General features: G+C 38.8%; 1 protein-coding gene across 7 annotated transcripts in view; it reads right to left on the bottom strand.

Moving 5' to 3' along the window:
* Window positions 1-20,573, bottom strand: part of LOC121510946 (regulating synaptic membrane exocytosis protein 1-like) — a 167,954-nt gene that overhangs the window by 20,348 nt on the left and 127,033 nt on the right. For 6 of the 7 annotated variants that reach the window (XM_041789349.1, XM_041789348.1, XM_041789354.1 and 3 more), the window contains 5 exons: window positions 17,948-18,110; window positions 15,105-15,206; window positions 14,513-14,572; window positions 9,145-9,234; window positions 5,764-5,847 (listed from right to left, as the gene is read on the bottom strand). In XM_041789349.1, coding sequence (XP_041645283.1) covers window positions 5,764-5,847; window positions 9,145-9,234; window positions 14,513-14,572; window positions 15,105-15,206; window positions 17,948-18,110 — 499 coding nt within the window. The remainder of the gene's footprint in view (window positions 1-5,763; window positions 5,848-9,144; window positions 9,235-14,512; window positions 14,573-15,104; window positions 15,207-17,947; window positions 18,111-20,573) is intronic. The other variant, XM_041789353.1, reaches the window with a different exon arrangement.

The following is a 20,573-nucleotide window of genomic DNA, read 5'->3' on the forward strand; positions in this document are numbered from 1 at the left end:
CTAAATACCAAATTGCTCAAGGTGGCACAGCCTGCAGGGTGTAAATGTGTAAACAGGAGTCCCTTTCCATTAGCATGTGATTTTTAAGTGTATTTCCCATATTTGCTTCACACCTGAACACCTTAATCGTGAGTTTTTTCTCTAGTTTGGTTTGAACACACCAAAGGTCAAAGGTTATTCAAGGCAAAAGACAATGCTCTAACATAATTAATGCACAAGAGTCTTTATTCCCTGATTTCTAAAAATAATAAATGACATGTATTTGCCATAAGCAGTCATGTAAAAGGGTTGAGTAACTATTAACCATAGATTTTATATGAAACTCTGCTAACCCCATAAATAAAGAAATTTTGCAAAAACTGATATATTGTGAGATAATCATAATCATGATATCTGATTAAATGGTAAAGAGCAAGATAAAACTTTCACTGAAATCTGGTGTCAGTTTCAGGCTTGTGCCTGAACTATACTGTAACAGATACAGGTTGGTGTGTTTACATGTTGCTAGCCTTATGAATCAACCTGATCTGCCAAATAAACGGTTTCATATGTCCATAGGATATATTACACCTCCATCATGGCAACTTCTCATACAAAGTGTTTGGGAAGGGCAAAACCTCTGAAATTTTTTTTCAAAGGTTACTGGACAACAGTTCTGTCACATTCCTTGCAGGCCAATCAGGGCAACAAGAGATATGAAGTAGTAGGCATGTGCAGCTCCAGGATGTGAACTATCTAACGTGAGCTTACCAAGCATGTGCTGTTGTTTACAAACTGTGGAGCTTCTTGGTGAATAAATTTCATACCAAAGCCAGTTGAGAGAGGAACAAAAACATATTTTCTGCAAAGAAAAAGCGTTCAGCATGGTTCTTTGCTCTTCTTTGAGTAAAGAAATGCTGTCCAGCTAATCGCTTTTCTGGCAACAGCCATTGTTTGCTGGCTTGCCATATAAACTACATCCAGCCAGTAGCTACTGTGAAATGATGCTGACTGGTCTGGTACATTTTTTTTAGATCAGGCACAAACATTTCAGAGCAGAGTTTTGCAGGATGTATATGCCAATGACATACATGGAATGTGGCTAATCCATCATCTATGCAAGGTTACCTATGAATTACAGGCCTTCTTGAGTGACTGGAGCTAGATTGGATATGTCAATGATGTTTTGCCCCCCACCCCCTTAAAAGTATTCCTTTCCATGAGCACGTCAGGTTAAATGAGCCAATTCTATTTAAAAAACAGTGTAAATACCAATGTGCTGCCCTGCAGGTGTACATGGCTCTTAAACAGAAACAAAGAGGAATTTCTCATCTGATCTAAATTATTTCCAAAATACTCCTTCATAAACAAAATGACTTAATCTGCTGTCTTTGCACACTGTGATAGGCTTTGCATCCAGATAGTGTACTGTGTAAAAAGTGATATCTACTTTTACTACAGACCCATATTATCCTGCTGTCTGCCTCTTCTTTGTCCACTAAGCACCCGTAAGTGTTACTCTTTCATGTCATGAACCATACTTGAGAAGATTACAATAGTGATGTTTTATTGCTGGAAAAATCTGTTTAATTTTTTCACTAAATCAACATATCCTTATTTTGTACTTGCAATTTTATAACAGTATACTGTGAGTCTGGATAAGGATATACTGCCAAACTGATACTTTTTTCCCCACCACTACTTTAATCTCTTAAATTGATGTGGTATAATCTTACACCAAACCAAATGGGGCTCCTAAAAAGTCTTCTCCAAACCTGTGTACTGATTTCAAAAGCTGCACAATTTTTAGAAACTCTGATGCTGGTTGAGTAATTCCAAGCTCTTCCGTCAATGAGCTCATACACTCCTGTTTGACGTGGCTTACCTGCTACTGTTAGACAGCTTCCTGCCATGACTCTGACATTCAGGTGTTTCCAGGGTCCGAGGCTGCCTGGAGAATGATGGATGAGCAAAGGGAACAATACACAACAGAAAAAAGGTTGGATGGATGGATGGATGAGAGGATGGAAGAAAGCATGATGGAGGAACATCATTTAGATTTAGAAGAGTCTGTCAGGTGGCTGTCAGCGGCCTTATAAGTTTATGATCTGGAAAACAGGAAATAGGAGGCATGCTGTGATAGATGGTATGATGGGGATATGAATAAGGGGTGTCACACACTCATGCTTCATCTGTAACTGTGCCTGAGTGTGTATGTGTGCATAAAAGTGTGCGTGTGTTAGTGTGTACCTCGTCTTTGTACTGAGGTGAATTAAAGTCTCTTGAGTTGGAAGCAGCATCCATATTCTCCATTCATGGACGTGAAGATGACAAGGATGATACATGTACCACACACAAACACACATTCACACATCTGATATGAATGATGAACGTCATGATTTCTCAGTCATTTCTGAGCACCAAGCCTTGAGAAGAGAAAGGACTCTTTAGAGACTGGACAAAATGTGAGCACACAGAAGCTGCAGATGCAAATCCCAGAACAGAACGTACACTCAGGAAGCCACTCAACAAGGCAGGAGGTCACACCATAACCAGAAAAATCACCAGAATTTTAGAAGAGCACAAACCAGGCACCAAAAACCGTGAAGAAGGAAGAGGAAAGCAGAAGGTCACAACTACAGCGACGACAACCACAATCAGGGATGAAAACTATCACTACAACTCTTGGCAACAGATCAGAAACCAGGAAAACACCACAGCAAGCTTGAAAACCACAAGCAACCTTTTACACCATGAGAGTGAAAAAGATGCAAAGTAGAACCTGTCTGTGCCTGTGAGGAAGGTTTACTTGACAAATTCTACAATGCAATTCATCTTCACTCTCACTGCGTCCAGCTCATCGACCACAAATTGGCAGTTTGATAAATAACACAAATCTAAATGGTAAAAAGTGTCAAGAGTAGAGTGTAACTTTGTCTTGTATTTGCTGCAAAAATGTGGCTAATTGAATACTGTTGAATGTGTCTGTACAACATACTGACCTGAAGAAGGCTTTTGATACTAATGATTCTAAGAAAATTAGAGAAGTCTGGGATATGAGGTGTCACAGTTATTTTTGACTGGAAAGATACATAGAAAATAAAAAGGAGAGTGTTGCAATTTAGGTGAGCTGTGGAGTACTCCAGGGATCAAAGCTTGGTCCTTAATGGTTTATATCAGTAATATTTGCAGTGTTAGCATACTTTTATCGTAAACATATGCGATTTTTGACGATGGCCATCATGGCCATCATGACTTTGACTTTTTGACGATCAAAGAAACATAATTATTGGCAATTATTTATGCTTTCATAATGTGATCCACCTTTAGAAAACTTCACATAGTTGTCAATTTAAAATATCCATCCATCCATTCATTTTCTATACCGCTTATCACGTTAGGGGTCGTGGGGGGCTGGAGCCTATCCCAGCGGTCATTGGGCGAGAGGCGGGGTACACCCTGGACTGGTCGCCAGTCAATCACAGGGCTGACAGATAGAGACAGACAACCAGGCATGCTCACTCTCACACCTCCGGCCAATTTAGAATCACCAATTTACCTAATGAGCATGTTTTTTTGGTGGTGGGAGGAAGCAAACTCCGCACAGAGAGGCCCTGAGGAGGAGGCGAACCAGGGACCTTCTTGCTGTGAGGCAACAGTGCTAAGCCCTGCGCTGCCGTGCTGCCCTATTTGAAATACTTTAAACAAAAATACATTATTCTACTTGAATTATGTTTGGTTATATATCACATATGTGAACATTCTTAAATTAATGTTGTTGCATAAGACACCAACTGGCTCAGTTTGCCTCTCCTCCCTTCCCTGCAAGAATCTGTAGATGCACACAAGTCTGCACCTCAGAAATCTGCTTCTGCCTTGCATTGCCTTTCCTCTGTATGTCTCTGTATGCCCTAGGTTGTATAAATCTGGAAATAAATTAAATGTTAAGGACTTGTATATAATTTATTGTTCACTTACTGTTCAATACATATCTTACTGTGTTAAATTTGGGGTTCTACCTTTGAAATGACTTTATATTCATTGCAAAAATGGACTTATGCATGTTGATGATTATGTACATACACCTCCAATTTTTTTTCTTAACTTCCATGTTAATAAGTCTAATGATTTTTCTTATTAAAAATAATGAAAATAATGCTAGAGCAAAATCGAAGTCACTTCTAAACTCAGAGTCAGTTAACATGAGGATTTTTGTCCATTTACTGATATACTGGTAAAACTATGGAATGATGCCAATATCTAAACTTTAAAATGTGTAATTCACTGTGGTATCATGGCTACAGAAGTGCCTTGGCGTCGTTGCTGACGTGACGGTTTCAAACGGAAGGTCTTCAGGGAAAACGTTTTTTGAGGGCACAGAGCGAAGGGACATGGGAACTACAGTTACCATCAGCCCTCATGTACCCTAACCTGACATGCCAGATGGATTTGTTTCACACATCCATTTAGGAAAAATTCAATACTAAGCATTTGGGAAAGGGCAGAGGCTTTGAAAAAAACTTGGAGGGTGATTGGATGAATGTTCTGTCACATCTTAACAGGCCATTTAGAGCAACAAAACACGTGAGGTAGCCGCGACCGAGGTGCACGTGCGCAGCTACCATGTTGACTTTAGACATGTCAGTATACGACTTTTGTAGTTTTTGAAAAGCAAACAACTCACTGCTGTTCTTCTTTCAACAAAGAAATGTCGTCATGTTCTGATAAAACTGGTGCTTTAGCAGCATCCACGCTAATGTCTTCTGCCATAATTGCTTATGTCACGACTCCACCGCGCCTGACAGCACTGCCCCTCGTCACTGATTTGTCCTGTCATTTTCTAACCGGGCCAAAAAGGTTCAGACGGTTCAGACATCTTTGCAAGATGGATTCGCCAGTGAGAAACAAGGAAAGGGGCATATCCATCTGCTTTGCAAGGTCACATGTACCCATCATCCTTTGAAATCCACTCGGTGGCTTGATCTAACAATGCGAGAATGGTGGATAATATGAGTGGTGAGGGAGAACCCGTCTATGGGGAGACACAAGCGACTGAAGTTTTAGAGATTGTGGAGAATCTGTTTAGGCCAAACACCTCTTAAGGAAGTGTTTGCAATCCCCGTTCGCTACAACAGCATGAGAGCTCAACAGATCAGAATGTGTATCATGAATACAGCCCCAAAGACCTATAGCCATTTCCAGTGGTGGAGAACAAAGTTTTGGGAGGGTTAGTAAACACTGGAGCCAAAATTTTGTTGTTAAATAAATGCAGATGATCCTTTTTTCCCCCAGATAAGATAAAGCTTTTTCAATAAACTCTCAAAACTTTCTTTAATCTTTTCAAACGGTTTCTTTTAAGGTCAATTAAGAAGAATACCAGAGTGCTAAATTTGGCAAGATTCGAAAAAAAAGAGAAGAAATACAAGATAAAGCCACTCATGACACCATCTGAATGTAGTAGAAATAGCTGGAAGAATTCAGGTTGCATTTGTACTACCTGCTACTATCAGGACTCAGCAAAGTGAATGGCATTAGCTGCAAAGATGAGGAAGAGCTTGACATTTGCCTGAACCCAATAGGACCCGAATGAACCTGAACAATGTCAATCCCATTATCTGGATATCCTTATTTCAGAGAAATACTGCCAACATATCTGGTAGTTATTTGCCCTTTTATATCTATCATGATAAAAGAAAATACTTCACGGTTCAAGTCAGAACTACTTGAGTTTTTGAGGCAGTAGTCAAGCTCTAAGAGCAAGGGGTCGGGATCCACCAAGGGTACCTGTCATCTTCAGGGGAAGCATGTTGGATAAGAATCCTGGGACTCGCAGGACGTCTCCGGGGCAGGGAATGGGACAAAGTTCTTCTACATGTACACATACAAAACATGTCAACCATATGACCAAATCTCAAAGTCATTTCAGAATCATAAATGCCATTGCATTACCAGGTATGATAAATTTTTGTGCTTGCCATCACTTATAGTAATTCTGGCCACTGAGGGCAACAGAACTAGCTATATAAAAGGCACTGTGTGTTACCAACACCCTAGAGAGTTGAGCTGGTGAACCTGCTGGCAAATGTTTGCTCATTCACACATCCACCAGACAAAGAGCAACAGAAGACTGTTTTGTTGCTATTGACAGTGACAACTGCTTGCAATAAAAGGAATCCAGGTCTTTCTTCTTATATTAACTTCACTTTTTAAAACTTGATAACTCCATTTCTTTGATTGTGACCAATAATCTTGATTTTGCTCTAGAAAGGCTGTATTTTATGACCTGGGCAGAAAGAACGTTTATGTCTACTATGAAGTATTTCAGAAAGTTAGAATACTTTCTAATGTTTTTCTAAATACGTTTTGATGGCGCTGAGGTGATGGTTGACCAAAAATGAAGCACTGTTGCCAGAAACCATTTTGGACGCAGAGAGATGACTGATCCCACATAAAAGAACCTGGACTGTGAGCTCAGCAAGGTTTAGAAATGAAGTGGTTCATCTTTGGATGAAGTGATAAAGTGAAAAAGTGGGAAAGAAGAGAGCACCAGTACTGTTGAAGGAGTGCAAATATCTCTACAAAATGCTCATACCAAGGCCATGTTTTCATGACAGTTTTAGTTGACAATGGGGGTCCTTTGTTGTGTGTATGCTGTTCATTTACGTGATGATAAAAATGGCATTTTGGATGCCTGAAAACAGAAAGTTGTGAGAACGGTTTCAAGAGTGCAAACTTTTGAAACCACATGGTTTAGTTGTCATATCTCAGATGCCCCCTCTTGTTGACCACTACTGTGAGATGCTGAATCTGTCAGAACAGGGGAATGTATTGCTTTTTTAAAATTGCTTTGGAATTTAAAGCATTAATGTTTTCCATGCCAATGAAGCCTGTTGAATTAAATTGAACTGCACTGAAATTTATGTCATATGTACATCTTTTTAGAAGAGTTTTTTTGAACCAATTTTATTCATTAAGAAAATCTGGCAGGTACTAGGGCTGACAACTTCCATTTGAATGGTCGATTGTTTGGTCGAAAAGCTTATGTCCGACCAAGATCACCCTGGTCGGGGAGTCGAAATAAACGCTGCATGAGGTCTGCTTTATAATCGTAAATGACACGGCGTGAGCTGAATCGAGTGATCCTGTGTGTTCATCCATGTTCATTTAGGATCATTTAGACTACCAAGCAGGTGCAGTAAGGAACCTGTATGGATTAAACTCGTCCCCAACGAGGCCATTTTTAAAATGTATTTATTTATTTATTTATTACCTGAACAACCAATCGATTGGTTGGTGCCTGGGTGCGATTTCGGCCGACCAAGTTTTTCTTTGGTTGACTACAGGCCTAGCAGTTACATTCACGAAATAACCATTTCGCATACATTACAGACTAAGAAGCATTGCATGAATTAAATCTTAAAAAGCTCAGAGACTAATCAGGGACTAAATTATGTTTAAATCCATTTTAATAATAGTTACACATACGGTGGCTTGCTTTATCCTTCTTAACTTTAGCTAAAACTAACAAAGCTTCCCTAGCTATGTAGTTAATCATACAACTATTGAGATGCAAGATGTAAAGCAATTTTACTATGATAAATTGAACCAAAGCTAACAAAGCTAAAGAGAGCCACCATCCAGGTCTAGCGTAAAGAAATGTGGCATAATCTAACATAGCTAACTTATCTTGGTTGGCTTTAGCTATGCTAGTTATTTAGCTACATCACCTACAAAGTTTACTTATCTAATGTTGCTTCATTAGCTGTAGGTTTAGCTGCACAGCTACATTACCTACACTGCGGAAGTAAATTTGCTTGCTTTAGCTACATTTGTTACATATGTAGCTATGTTACCTACAGAGTTTAAATACCTAACATAATTTTTTTAGCTGTAGATATGGCTACACAGCTACCCTACCTATGTTGCTGGCATAGCTTCATTTAATTTGCTATTAGCTATATTACCTTCATTATTTACATTGCTTTGTTAGCTTTAGTTTTAGCTATTTGAACAACATAGCTATGTTATCTACGTAACTGACATAGTTTCATTTGTTTTAGCCTAAGCTACTTTAGCTGAACTAGTGTGTTTTTATGGAGAACATTTTTTTTTTTCTGTAAGCAGACTGTTAACCCAGCTTTTAAAACGTTTTTTAAAAAGTTTTGCAGGTCAGGGTTTTGACTTGTAACTTTTGGTAGCTTAACCCTTACCATAACCCTTACACTTACCCTAAGCCAAGTGGAACTTCAACCCGGTTTTATTTTGAAAGTTATAGTGTGTATTTCCATTCTGACAGATGCAGTGTCTCACTGTAGTAGTCTCCAAGGGTGGCGTCTGAGATCTGCAGTCCGCAGCCAGACTTTCTTGAGTAATAGTCAATAGTTCCCTCTGTGAAAGGCGTCTTCTGGCACATTTCCTGTATGCTTTCAGTCAACAGCAACACGCCAGCAAATGGACTAGCCTTGTGATTTCCATTTGAGCTACTCACTCCCAGTCAACATCTGTCCACACAAACATTTATGCGCTGGCCATTTTGTATGTTTATACCTCATTGCTCTGAAGTAGGAAGCATATATATATATGTGTATTAGTGTGCACTTCCATTGCAAAGTAAAATACAGCACTGCCAACCACTGGCCTGGCAGGCATACTACAGCATTTTTTGATCATTTTTGCTAATCCGTGTGCACAGTGGTTGTTATCATAACATTGTCATTTGGACAGAAATATTCAGAGAAATGAAAATCAAGTGTGTTTTCAGTGGATTGTTGACATGTGAACATGGCCTTATATGGCTTTATGAGGGTGTCTAAATAGCAATACTTCTATTATGTCACATTCTGTAATATAGATAGAAGCAGAAGTATTGCTTTTGGATGATACACTGGTGTAAGTGTAAGAAATGTGTTGCACCTACATATAAGTAAGAACTGTGGTAAAACAAAGGAGCTGCTGGGTGAAAGCTGGGTGACAGCTGCTGGCAGATTCACATATCTGATTGGTGTAAAGCAACGGGGTTTGGGTAGAGTGAGGAGAGGGGAAGCTTAATCTTCAGCAGGTGTAGTTCCATTCAGAGGGGTAAAGAACTACAAAGACCAGGAGGGGTAGAGGATAAGAGACTACTTGAGCACTAGAGGAAGGGTGGCGGGGGACAGAGGCTGGTACCTTTCAGTCTCTGGTGTGGGGGCATGATTGTCTGGGGTCAGACAGTTGGTGCTAGCGCTCCTAACCCTGTCCAGAGAAGGCTGCAGATCACTAGAGGCACCACAGCACAACATGCCATCCAATGGAGGAGAAGACAGGAGGAGAGGACAGAAAACAAACATAAGAGAAAAACAATGGACAGATGTTTCAAAAGAAAGTCTGCTTTGAATCTCCAAATCAAAACACTAAGAACTAAACCATGATTGGCTGACTGGTGTGCAGACAGGAGTGTCTGTAGATGTCATGAAGATGAGCTATGATGGAAATATTTTTTTAATACTCTAAAAATATTGTCTAATATGGGTCATATGACTATGATTTGTTATGTGTGTGCCTTACCTAACTGTCACCTCATCTGTGAACATAACAACACGGTGTGTGATGGAGGAGCGCGTTGCCATGACCGTGTGTGATCCAACAGTTGAGCTTATCTTTCGACATGCAGGCAGCTTGGAACTACTCACAAGATGAAAATTTTGGGAAAAAAAAGCATGCATTTGCAAATAAAATGAAGAACAGAGGAAGCTCTGGCTGCAACAAACAAATCAATGAAGCTCATAGTGTTATCAGAAATACTCACATAGAAGAAAGGCTTGGTGAGACTAAAACTTTATGTGTCTCCTATGTAAAATGTCTACAGTTTGGCAGATGTTTAATCTTACATATTGGAGATTACTTTTTCCCAGAGGACAAGAACAATTAACACTGGCACTACAAAATCTGCTTAGGCCTCAGTATGCTTCAAAGGTTTCAGTCTGACAATCAAACCCACTAGTTATAATTCTATCAACTAAAACAATGACTAAAAATGTTAGTTGACTGCCTTTTTTCCAAGGGAAAACTAGACTATGACTTGCTAAAAATAGAACTCTGGTGATTAAAAACTCTGACAAAGGGTGCATGTACTCTTGTGGTTAGGTTGCGCCTCATGTATGCTGGCCGCCTGAGTTGGGCCTGTGGCTACTTTCCCGCATGTCTCTTCCTTACTCTCTTATCCTGTTTCTGACTATACTGTACTCTAAAATTAAAGGCACAAAAAGTCACAAACATATCTTTACAAACTCTGAAAAACAGTGGTTAGTTTTCGTTGAAAAGACTAAAACAAGAAATTGATTGTCCACTAAAACTAGACTAAAACTTAAAAGATTAAAAAGACTGAAATGTGACTTAAATTAAAGAGCATCTTAATCTAAAACCTAAGACTAGGGCTAATCTAAAATAATCAAATTAATTCTAAAACCCATCACACAGCCTTTAGTTAGTTTATTCAAAGAGTTCTGTCGCTCTGATTGGTCCGTAATGAAGGTGAGAGACAGGCCATTCGTCCAATCACTTTCCAAGAATTTATTAGAAAAGTCCTGCCCTTCCCTAACACTATATGGGAGGTGTCCCAGATGGATGTGAAATCCCGGATGCAACGGATATACGAAACAGTGTGTCTGGTGTGTCAGGTTAGGACAGATGCACCTCAGCAGAAACTCTAGGGTTTAGTTACCACTTAAGGCAGTGAAGTACACAAAGTTTTATCTTCTATTATTTGAGAAAAATATCAGAGGTTTCTATCTATGTTTGTGATGGAACAGGTTTTCAAATATTGTGGTGACTTTTGGTGGGATATTTGCCATGTTCAGTCATTAACAAAGTGAACAGCTGTATGAACATTTATAATCAGTGGATGAAAATAAAAATCAAACCAACAAGCCTAGGTAAATAAAAACATAAGAGTAAAATTCAAGGTAAACTTTAGGAAACTGAGGGCATTTCAGCTGGAAAATTCCAATCACTAAGCTTGAAACATGCCTTTTTTATGGGCAGGATAGCAGAATCAAAAGACTGTAACACACCCTTTAGTAATTGGATCAGTTTGGGATGAATTCAGCAAACATGACTGTTTATTTCCTGATGCAACTGCAGTTCTGATTCATCTTTCTGACTGGATTCTCCCCCAAAGCAAAGGCCTCTGTTGCTAATGGGTATTGAAGTATTTATAGCCATCTGTCGTGTCAAACTGACAAACAAAAACACGCTTTTACAGAAGTTACACCCTTTTGTCACAGATATGGGATCCATTTTAACAGAGCTAAATGTTTTACGTTAACTGACATTGCTGGCATTGCAATTATTGTTGTTTATTGATGATTAAGTTTGAAGCATACTGAACCCTAAACCTTGGACTTACCTGTTCTCTTGTTTGTGAATACCGTTGAATAAAAGTGGCATCTTAGGTGGCAGTGTGTTACTGTGCTTAGCAGGTCTCCTGATGTTAGCATACATGCAGTAGACAGAAATAGGAAATGGGAGGAATAGGTGGAAGGGAAAAAAAAACAAGAGTGTAGAAAAGTCAAATTTGTACTTAAGGGGGTCAACTTATCCAGTGATTTTAGGATCTACCTGGCAAATCTACAGGTATATAAACTCACCCCCAACGTTATTAGATGCACCTATTCAACTGCTTGTTAAAACAAATATCTACTCAGCCAATCACATGGCAGCAACCAATGCATTCAGTCATGTAGTCATGGTCAAGATAATGTGCTGAAGTTTAAACTGAGCATCAGAATGGGGAATGAAAGTGATTTAAGTGACTTGGAATGTACCAAAGTTAAGAATTTACTAGAAATAAAGGGTTGGTGTCATGTTTCAGGGCTGTTATTTATGTCCTCACAACAGCCATTTTATTCTCTGACACATTTCTAAACAGCTCACTCCTTGCTAAAATCACTGGCTAAGCTTGTGGGTTTTTTGCAGTGTAAGCGAGTAGAACTACAGCAGCATGACAGGAGAACAAGCAGCCAAAGACAGCTCTCATCTTGACACACAAGATTAAAAACAGCCATCTTCCTCAAACACATCTGCGTGTATTGAAAGTACAAACAGAAAATGTTACCAGCTCATTATGTTTCCATCATCACCTCGTATAGTTTTACAAGAAGAAGCCTCTAATCAGACAGGCAGGTGTGTTCCTAAGTGTGTAACTTACCTTATTTTTAAGTATGCTCAAATAAGACCCCTGTGGAGTTGACTAAATGATACCCAAATATAAACTGGTACTGTAGTCTCTATTCTAAATTGAATGTGGAACAGAGATGAGACCTATCAAATTACTATGTAGAGGATTGGATGGTTTGATTTTCTGGGAGGGAAAGAGTGAAACCATAAGTGCAGATTTTACTTCCACACAAAATAAAATGCTGGCACATTTGTATTACAGCAACTTGATATGAGGCACAATATGAATGAATGCAGTCACAGTCCTGTAGTGCCCTCTTGTGGATCTAAGGTAGCATTACTGAACAAGCTGCTCCTTTGCTTTTTCCAGCATCTGAACTTGCTCTTTTAAATCCCTTTATACCAAATAACTTAGATCATTTTAAAATGTCAATTAAAATGTATTTTAACATGCCTGACAGTCAACAAATCCCATGAAAATACAAAACCAATTCTGGATTGATGATACCCCTAAGTGTTAGGTGTTTATGATGATATATCTTAATTATTTTGTCTTGAGATTTATCATATTTTAAAAGGACTACTATTTAAAACAGAACTCAGTGAGAAGGCCTGGAGGACAGAAGAAAGCTTTGGACAATCACAGTAACCATTGAGCACTATGTGGCACTGCAGGAAGCTTTTTAATTTTACATCTCTTCAAAATTATGATAACTGCAGAAACACAAACATGCTGATTAAAACTGTAGGATTTGGGTACTTTTGACTGCTTGTCATCACATCAGTGATGTTTATATAAGCTGTTCGCAATCATGTGATTCAAAATGCTCCATGTGGTGCAGGAAATGGGGGACACCTGTTAGGAATGAGTGGAAATGGACCTGAATAGACCTGTGTACTGTAATTATTAGGCCTGTAGTCAACCAAAGAAAAACTTGGTCGACCAAAATTGTACCCAGGCACCAACCAATCGATTGGTCGGTCAGGTAAAAAATAAATACATAAATAAATTTTAAAAATCACCTCGTTGGGGACCATTTTAATCCATACAGGTTCCTTACTGCACCTGCTTGGTAGGATAACTGATCCGAAAATAAACATAACAAGCCATTGGAAGCATTAATACATTTTTTTAGGCTCATCACGTCATACTAAAAGAAAAAAAAAAAGAAAAAAAATTATTAAAGATCACCCTGATCGGCGGGGGACTCGCCGACCAGGGTGATCTTGGTCGGATATAAGCTTTTCAACCAAACAATCGACCATTCGAATGGAAGCTGTCAGCCCTAGAAATCATCATGAGAAAATGTCTACATTTATTTAGTAGGATTTATACACTTTACAAAAAAGTGTTGTTTTTCACCCACAGTTTAACTGATTTATCTGGCGATCAATATCACAAATTGCTCAGTCCTGCAGACTTTCTAGCGTCTAGTGTTGTCTTTCCAGATGAAGGGAGACAAGGGTCTTGAGGAGTCTAGCACTGGGCTCAGAGGCTAGCTGAGCCCCTTTGACATATAAAGAATCCTCATTTTGTCACAAACATTACCGGTGACATTTGGTCTTAGACTGAGTTTCTTGAACTCATATGGAGATGTTTTCAAGCAGACAACACAGAGCCTGAAAGAAAACATCAGCCCGGTTAATCAGTGATGGATGTGAAACTGAATTAACATCAAAATTGTTAATACAAAGCTTTAGATCAGTTGTTTCTCCATTTTTCATTGTTTCATTGACTTTTACTTACTTTTGCTTATTAGTAAAAATATCCTTCTGTGGTTGTTAATTCTGTTTGCAAAAATTCAGGGTGTAGCCTATGTCATGATGCCCGTTACTCGGACATCACAGGATTATTTGTAGAGCCAATATAATCCGTTGTCATTAATGTAGTGGGGTTTATCTTATATTCATCACTGAATGCTTGTGTTAGCTACTGTAACAACTACTTGACCTGTCACTGTACTTTCACTCTGTATACCTCAAAGAGGCATATAACCTCAAATAAAACTATATACTCCTGTCCTGTTAAAATATAATTATATGCAAAGCAAGAATCAAGCAAGGCAGACAAGAGGGAAAGAATTTCAAAAATGAAGAAAAGAAACTGTATTTTCAGAGGATTTGCTGACATATGGAAACAAGAGCCTTTAGCCAGCCTTATGCTTTAAGTGGAATTTATGATTTGATTTCTTATTCATTTTTTGGCTCCTTATCTTTTTAAGGGGGAAAAAAAAAACAAAATATAACTTTGTCTTTATATTTTTGAAATGGCAAAAAATGAGAAGAAGAGTTTGACAAAAAGCATACATGCATGCTCCACACATAAGATAACTCAACCAGGATCAAAATGCAAACAACATGTCGTCATTGGCTTTTTTACCTTGTGTGGAGGCACTCAGCACTTTTGCCTCGCATTGATTGGTGGATCATGATGACCTCACTGTGGTTACCATGGGGATGGATGACACATGAGGAAATCAACAACAGTCAAAAATCCAGAAGAGCAAAAGGAGAAGGTGAATAGAAGAGAGGAGCTGTTTCTGACTGATACACACAAATGCCAAAGCTGTTCTGCTTTAACGCTGCTCAAAGTCACTTATACAATATGACAAGCAGCAAATAGCTACTGCTCCAAACTTGGTTCAAGAGCCAAAGAAAGCAGCTGCAAAAAAGGAAGACTGAAGGAAAGAAAGGGCGAGGAAATGCTTGTAAGAATGATGAGGAAGAGCAAAATAATTTAACCTTTCTGGAAAGTAAAGTTACAGCAAATGTCATGACAGGCATTCACTCTCTGCTGCAGTCACACAATAAATCTGCTGTGTCATACCAACTGGACCACAAAGAAGCTGTCAATGTCACACAGAGAAAAAGCTCACAGTGAGAGAAGATATTTTAGGAAAACTGGAAGCAGCCCTGGCAACATTCAGACTAATTAGATAGGTTAGAAGCAGTGCTGTTGAACAAACACAAACCTGTCGTCCAGGTACTCCTCCTGGTGGCGACCTCGGGCAGCATCATGGTAGCGGGTTGGAGAACGAGAACGACGAGTGTAAGGAAGCTCATCATCCAAACTCCTGAAGAAAGACAAAAAAGAAAGAAAGAAGGTAGAAGGGGAGGAAGAAGGGAATATTAATGTGAGGTTAGTGGTCAGACAGTATTGCAGCAGACTCTTTGTGAGGCTCATTTGGCTCAGATGGTAAAAGCAGAGCTGGCAGCACTGTGTGTTCTGCATCAGACAGACATTTCATTAGTAGATGGACTCTGTTTGCTAGCGTCCAACAAATCCCTCCTGTCTCCCTCCCGCCATGTTGCTTTTACATCCTACATTGTCTTACTTACGTCTTCTCACTCGTCTGACATTGACCCGGAATTAATATCCATCATCAGACTCAGCTACTGCCAAAAACTTCAAGAGGAATTACAGTAATATTACTCTGATTTTTATATGTGTGCTAATAACTAGTTGGGGTCAAACTGGTTTGAATTGCTACAGTGAATTATAGCAGATGGTGGCCACAAAAGAACTCTAATGTAATCTGTCCTGATGTGCTTATTGAACAATGTCTATTTTTCTAGCCCTGGACATCTAGATTCCATTATTATGACAATACTAAAAGAAAATGATCCTGACAGATATGGAGCTTTCAATTAAAATTAAGATTGACAAGGAAATTGTCCAAGGCGCTCTCAGACGCTATTATTTTCACAGCATGGTTGTCTAAACCTTAAAAACCCTTTGACACTGACATCTTATTCCACTTCCTGATAAAGTCTTTATGCCAAAATCATGGTCATTTACAGAGTTGGGATCCATCTTTTTCGTCTACCTGCCACTGTGGAGGATGGATTCAAATATCCACCAGCCACAATTTTTCTTGACCAGCCACTCTTCTTTGACAAGCAGCACTATTTAATGCAGGAGTTGCTGTACAAATAATTCAAACTGGTGGTGGTTTCCATTCGTGGACAGCTTCCATTCGAATGGTCAATAGTTTGGTTGAAAAGCTTATGTCCGACCAAGATCACCCTGGTCAGTGAGTCAAGACATTAGTTCAGACACTACTTTAGCAGATACAGTATGATGTGATACTGAGCATACATGATCATGCTGTAAAGAAAAGGCATTTCAAATTTTTAAAAAGAGCACCTTGTTAGTTTTTTTCCATTTTGTTCCCCATTGCATGGGATTTATTTCCCATTTATCTGGGAAGCCTCTTGTAAAAAGTGTTTCGGAAGGGCAGGACTTTTCAAAAAGCAAAATGTGGCCCAGTTCTGATAAAGTTGCTGCTATACATACCTATAGCTGGGCTAATCACTATATCGGCGGCAGCCATTGTATATACACCAGCTTACAGTACAACCAAAACCTGCCGGTAATTATCGCAGTCTTTCCAAACTTTCCAAAAAGCACCTTAAATATGCTCTTTTTGAGTGCAGTAAGTGCTACCTTTGCAGTTTTTTTGAGACCAGTAAATCAGTTGTATTGTTGAGTGATTTTGGCATCATTTAGGTTTTAACCTGGCTCATATGCTTGCATTTAAACTGCACTGTAGTGGTCTATGCCGTCATGAGCACTTCATACTTGGGTGGTGGTGTGTTTGCATCCCTCTGCAGTACTCTGCCTAAATACTAAAAGACAGTGTGACTTTTATGTTATTCATACTGTCAGTTTCCAGACCTGCTACTGGTCCTCTGCTTGAGGACAAAGACAAAGAAGAAGACAAAGAGAGGAGGAGTACAGGAGTACAGCTGCCAAATCAGCTAAGACAGAGGACAGGGGGACTTTTCACACTAGTTTGACCACTGAGGGACATGGGTGAGTAGATAAATAATCTAATATACACTTGTGAATTATCTGTGGTCATTTATCTCATACTGGACTACAAGATATACAGTATGTATGCCTGTAGATATTACTCAAAGACTGGCAGTCATCCAATGCTACCCAGCAGGCCAATCACAGGGCATGCAGTCTGTGCTGTGTCAATGTGCAGCTAAATTGTTTTAAGATGCATTCAAGAATCGTGCTCAGGCTGTTGTACAGATTCATGGCACCACATATCTATGGCATACAGCGTAGACTTAATCACAGAAGAAAAGATCAGGCTTTAGCTTAAATCAAGCAAACACAACACAAAAAACAAAGCAATGTAGACAGTAGTAGTCAAGTAATTTCTGTGTGTTTCAAGGTAAAACCAATACTTATGATGATGGAACCTGGTTGCTTCGGAATAATGGATTGCATACAGTTGCTGTTTCAGGTCAAATAAAAGCAGTGTATATCTTTTTTTTTTTTTTTTTAAAGGTCTATAGGGAGATTTTTGTAATGTCATTAGAAGCTACCAGTAATTATAAACACAGCCTGTCCATAGCAAAAACAGGAAGTTCAGGTGAACACACACTTTGCCCATCCTAAAATATGCAAGATAAAGGGAAAGACAGATAACATAAGACATTACAGCAGAAATAAACACATTACCAGCCAGGTACAAAAAAAAAGATTTTGGTCTCTAACTGTGCAAACTTTATGAGGGTGACTTTTTAAAGTCATCCAACTTGATTCTAAGAAGGATAAGTTATTTATAAACAGGAGCATGGCTGAACTGGCTGGTGAGTGGGTGTGTTTGAGGCCTATCCCAGCTTCAACTCTTTGCCAGTTGAGCTAAGTTAGTTCGAGATAGTGTTTCCAGTGTGGCAATCAGCATCGTAGTCTTCTTAGAAAAACAATGGGTGACTTTACTGAGACCAAATTTATGTTAATAGACAGTCTAAGATTCTTACTCAGGAGATTAGGTGTTTTAGTTTTAACCCTCACCTTTGGGCGGGAACGTTGGCTGGCCGTGACCGGATTCTCCCCTGTTCCTCGCGGTGTGGGGAGACTGAGCGGGATCGTATGTGATGGGCAGGTGTCCTCTGCTGATCTGGCACCTCTAGGGTAGACGTGGGCTCCCGCTGCCTCTCCCTGCCTCGCCCATCTGCTGCTGAGTGGAAATGAGCACATGCATGTGCACACACACAGAAACACACACTGGTAAGTTATGTGAATGAGTGTCAAGCGAGTCTTCTGTAGATGTTAGCATAGGTCTGACACTTCAAGTTGGTTGCACCACCTGTGTTTAGGCTCACTTTTAATTTAACATTTTAAATAGACAGTAGTAACTTAGTAACTTTTTAATGGTAGGTTAGTAAAACAGCTTCCATAATTAGTTGCAACATGATACTTAGGCCTTTTTGGAAATGAAATCAAAACTTTTACAAGTGACTAAACACTGATTTAAGATGGACCGGCATTATCATGGTTGAATATAAATTATAATTCATCATTATAATTTTTACATGAAAACAAGCCCAATGTTTGACATACTATATGGCAGCAAGATTCATAGTGTCTAGCAATGATCAGTGATTGACTAATAGTAGCTTTCCTGATCAGGGCATAGTGTGCATGTAAGCCTGTCATGTTCAAATACACTTCTGCATGCAAACATCTAAACAATTAGCCTGGTAACACTGTACATATTACAAAGCATCTACATCTACATCAGGATCATCAGTCACGATGCAGTAGACTATTTAAAGACGAATCTAATAATAGAACTGCAGCTGACTATTTTTCATTACTGTGTCCTGTATTTTTTAAATGCAGTGAAAAAAAACTTCCTCCTCCTTTGGTGTGAAGATAAAAATATAAATAGACGGACTGATCAGCCTTGAAGGGACTGAGCGGCTGTGTCAGGCTTTGTTGTGGTCCCAAGGTTACTGGTTTCATTTCCAAGAGAACAGCATCTCAGAGCTCACAGCGGGCTGTTAGTTTTACTTTGGAAAGTGCTACCAAGGGTTTTCATGTATTCCAACCATGCATGGAAATTAAAACAAAAAGTTGGTAAAAGTAATTTGGTGGGTTTATCCAGTCCTTTTGTCTTTCTTTCATACTCATTAAAGTGACACAGAGACACACAGCAGGGTTCGACTGATATATCTGATATAATCTAATGTGACGAGTGATCAGAGCATTAGAAAAATAATTAGCACTGCTTTTAATGAGCATATGGATTTACCAGTGTAGAAATATGTAAAACATTAATTTAAACATAAATGTAGATACCAGTCTAACCCAACAAATTAACCAAACACTTCAACATGCACAATCTGCACATCTACAAAACACATACATAGCTGAGTGTTTCATCATACATGGTAGTATTTTCTTTGCTTTCTGTTAGAAAATTAATTAGATGAGATTTCAGATTTTTTCTGAGGCTGAATGTGTGAGTGTGACATGGAGCCTCTTTGGTAGTCACCCCATGCCAACATGTAATCTGTGACATGACAGTGTTTCCCATACTCATGATTTATTTGTGCTGGTCAGCAGGACAATATCTATTGTTTTCTGTGCTGTTTTATTTCTATTTAAATTTCAGTTTTATTGAAGTGGGTCAGTTCTCATTTAAAGTAGGGATGGGTACTCTTAACTCAAATTCTAAAGCAGCTGTTGTTGACGCCCTACTTTGAGTATCATTTCAATACTCGCGTACCTGCACGTGTATTGTTGAAGATGACAGAAGTTCAAATCAATAAGTGTTGCATGCATCCTGCCAGTTTTGAGCAGAAAGTCATGTGTGGAACTACTTTGACAAAAAAAATACTCATGTGGTGTTTGAGCAGTAATAGGCCATTCATCATGTTTCAAATTCAACTATGAATTCAGCTTCCCATGATCCTCAAAGCAAAACAATCAAGTTTAAATATTTATTGTGCTTGTTTATTGTTTGTTTTTATCTGTCTTCAGAATGTTCAAGTGGGATGCCAGCATTAGGTATCAATGCCTCAGTACTCAGTACTCATACTCATTAAACATTGCAGAAACTGTACTCAATATCATTATACAGCATGATGTTAGCCTTTCATTACCTGAGCAGGTAGGCAAAGTTGGATTCATATTTGAAGATTGGTGATATTTAGCATAAACAAAGATCATAAAAGTAGAGCAGACAGTAAACTCTGCACTGATAAACTGTTACAAGGGGTGAGGAAAATCTGAGGAAAATAAAACAAGCTTTAAAATAAGAACTACGATGGCTTTAAGTATTTGTATAGGTACTCTGTATCTGTGAGTCCTCAAATGTAAGTAGGGATGGAGATCATTAACTTATATTATTAATGACACCTCATCTGACTTCTTATATATCTGAGTCCTTATTGATACCACTATTGATCATTTTCTGTTGTCTGGCAGAAAGACAAAGTGACAATCCATTTTTAACAGAAATGGTCTAAACCAAGTATAGCTTGAGTTATAAAGTAAAAAAAGAACCTGATTGCATCTGTTGTGCCATTTTATCACAACATGACATTTTATTACCATTTGCCTAATCATCATTTTTACTAACTTATCTTGAACACATCTTAATTTTTGGGGATGCATGATATTACAGGCATGG

This window comes from Cheilinus undulatus, linkage group 6 (genome assembly GCF_018320785.1).
Source record: "Cheilinus undulatus linkage group 6, ASM1832078v1, whole genome shotgun sequence".
NCBI lineage: Eukaryota > Metazoa > Chordata > Actinopteri > Labriformes > Labridae > Cheilinus > Cheilinus undulatus.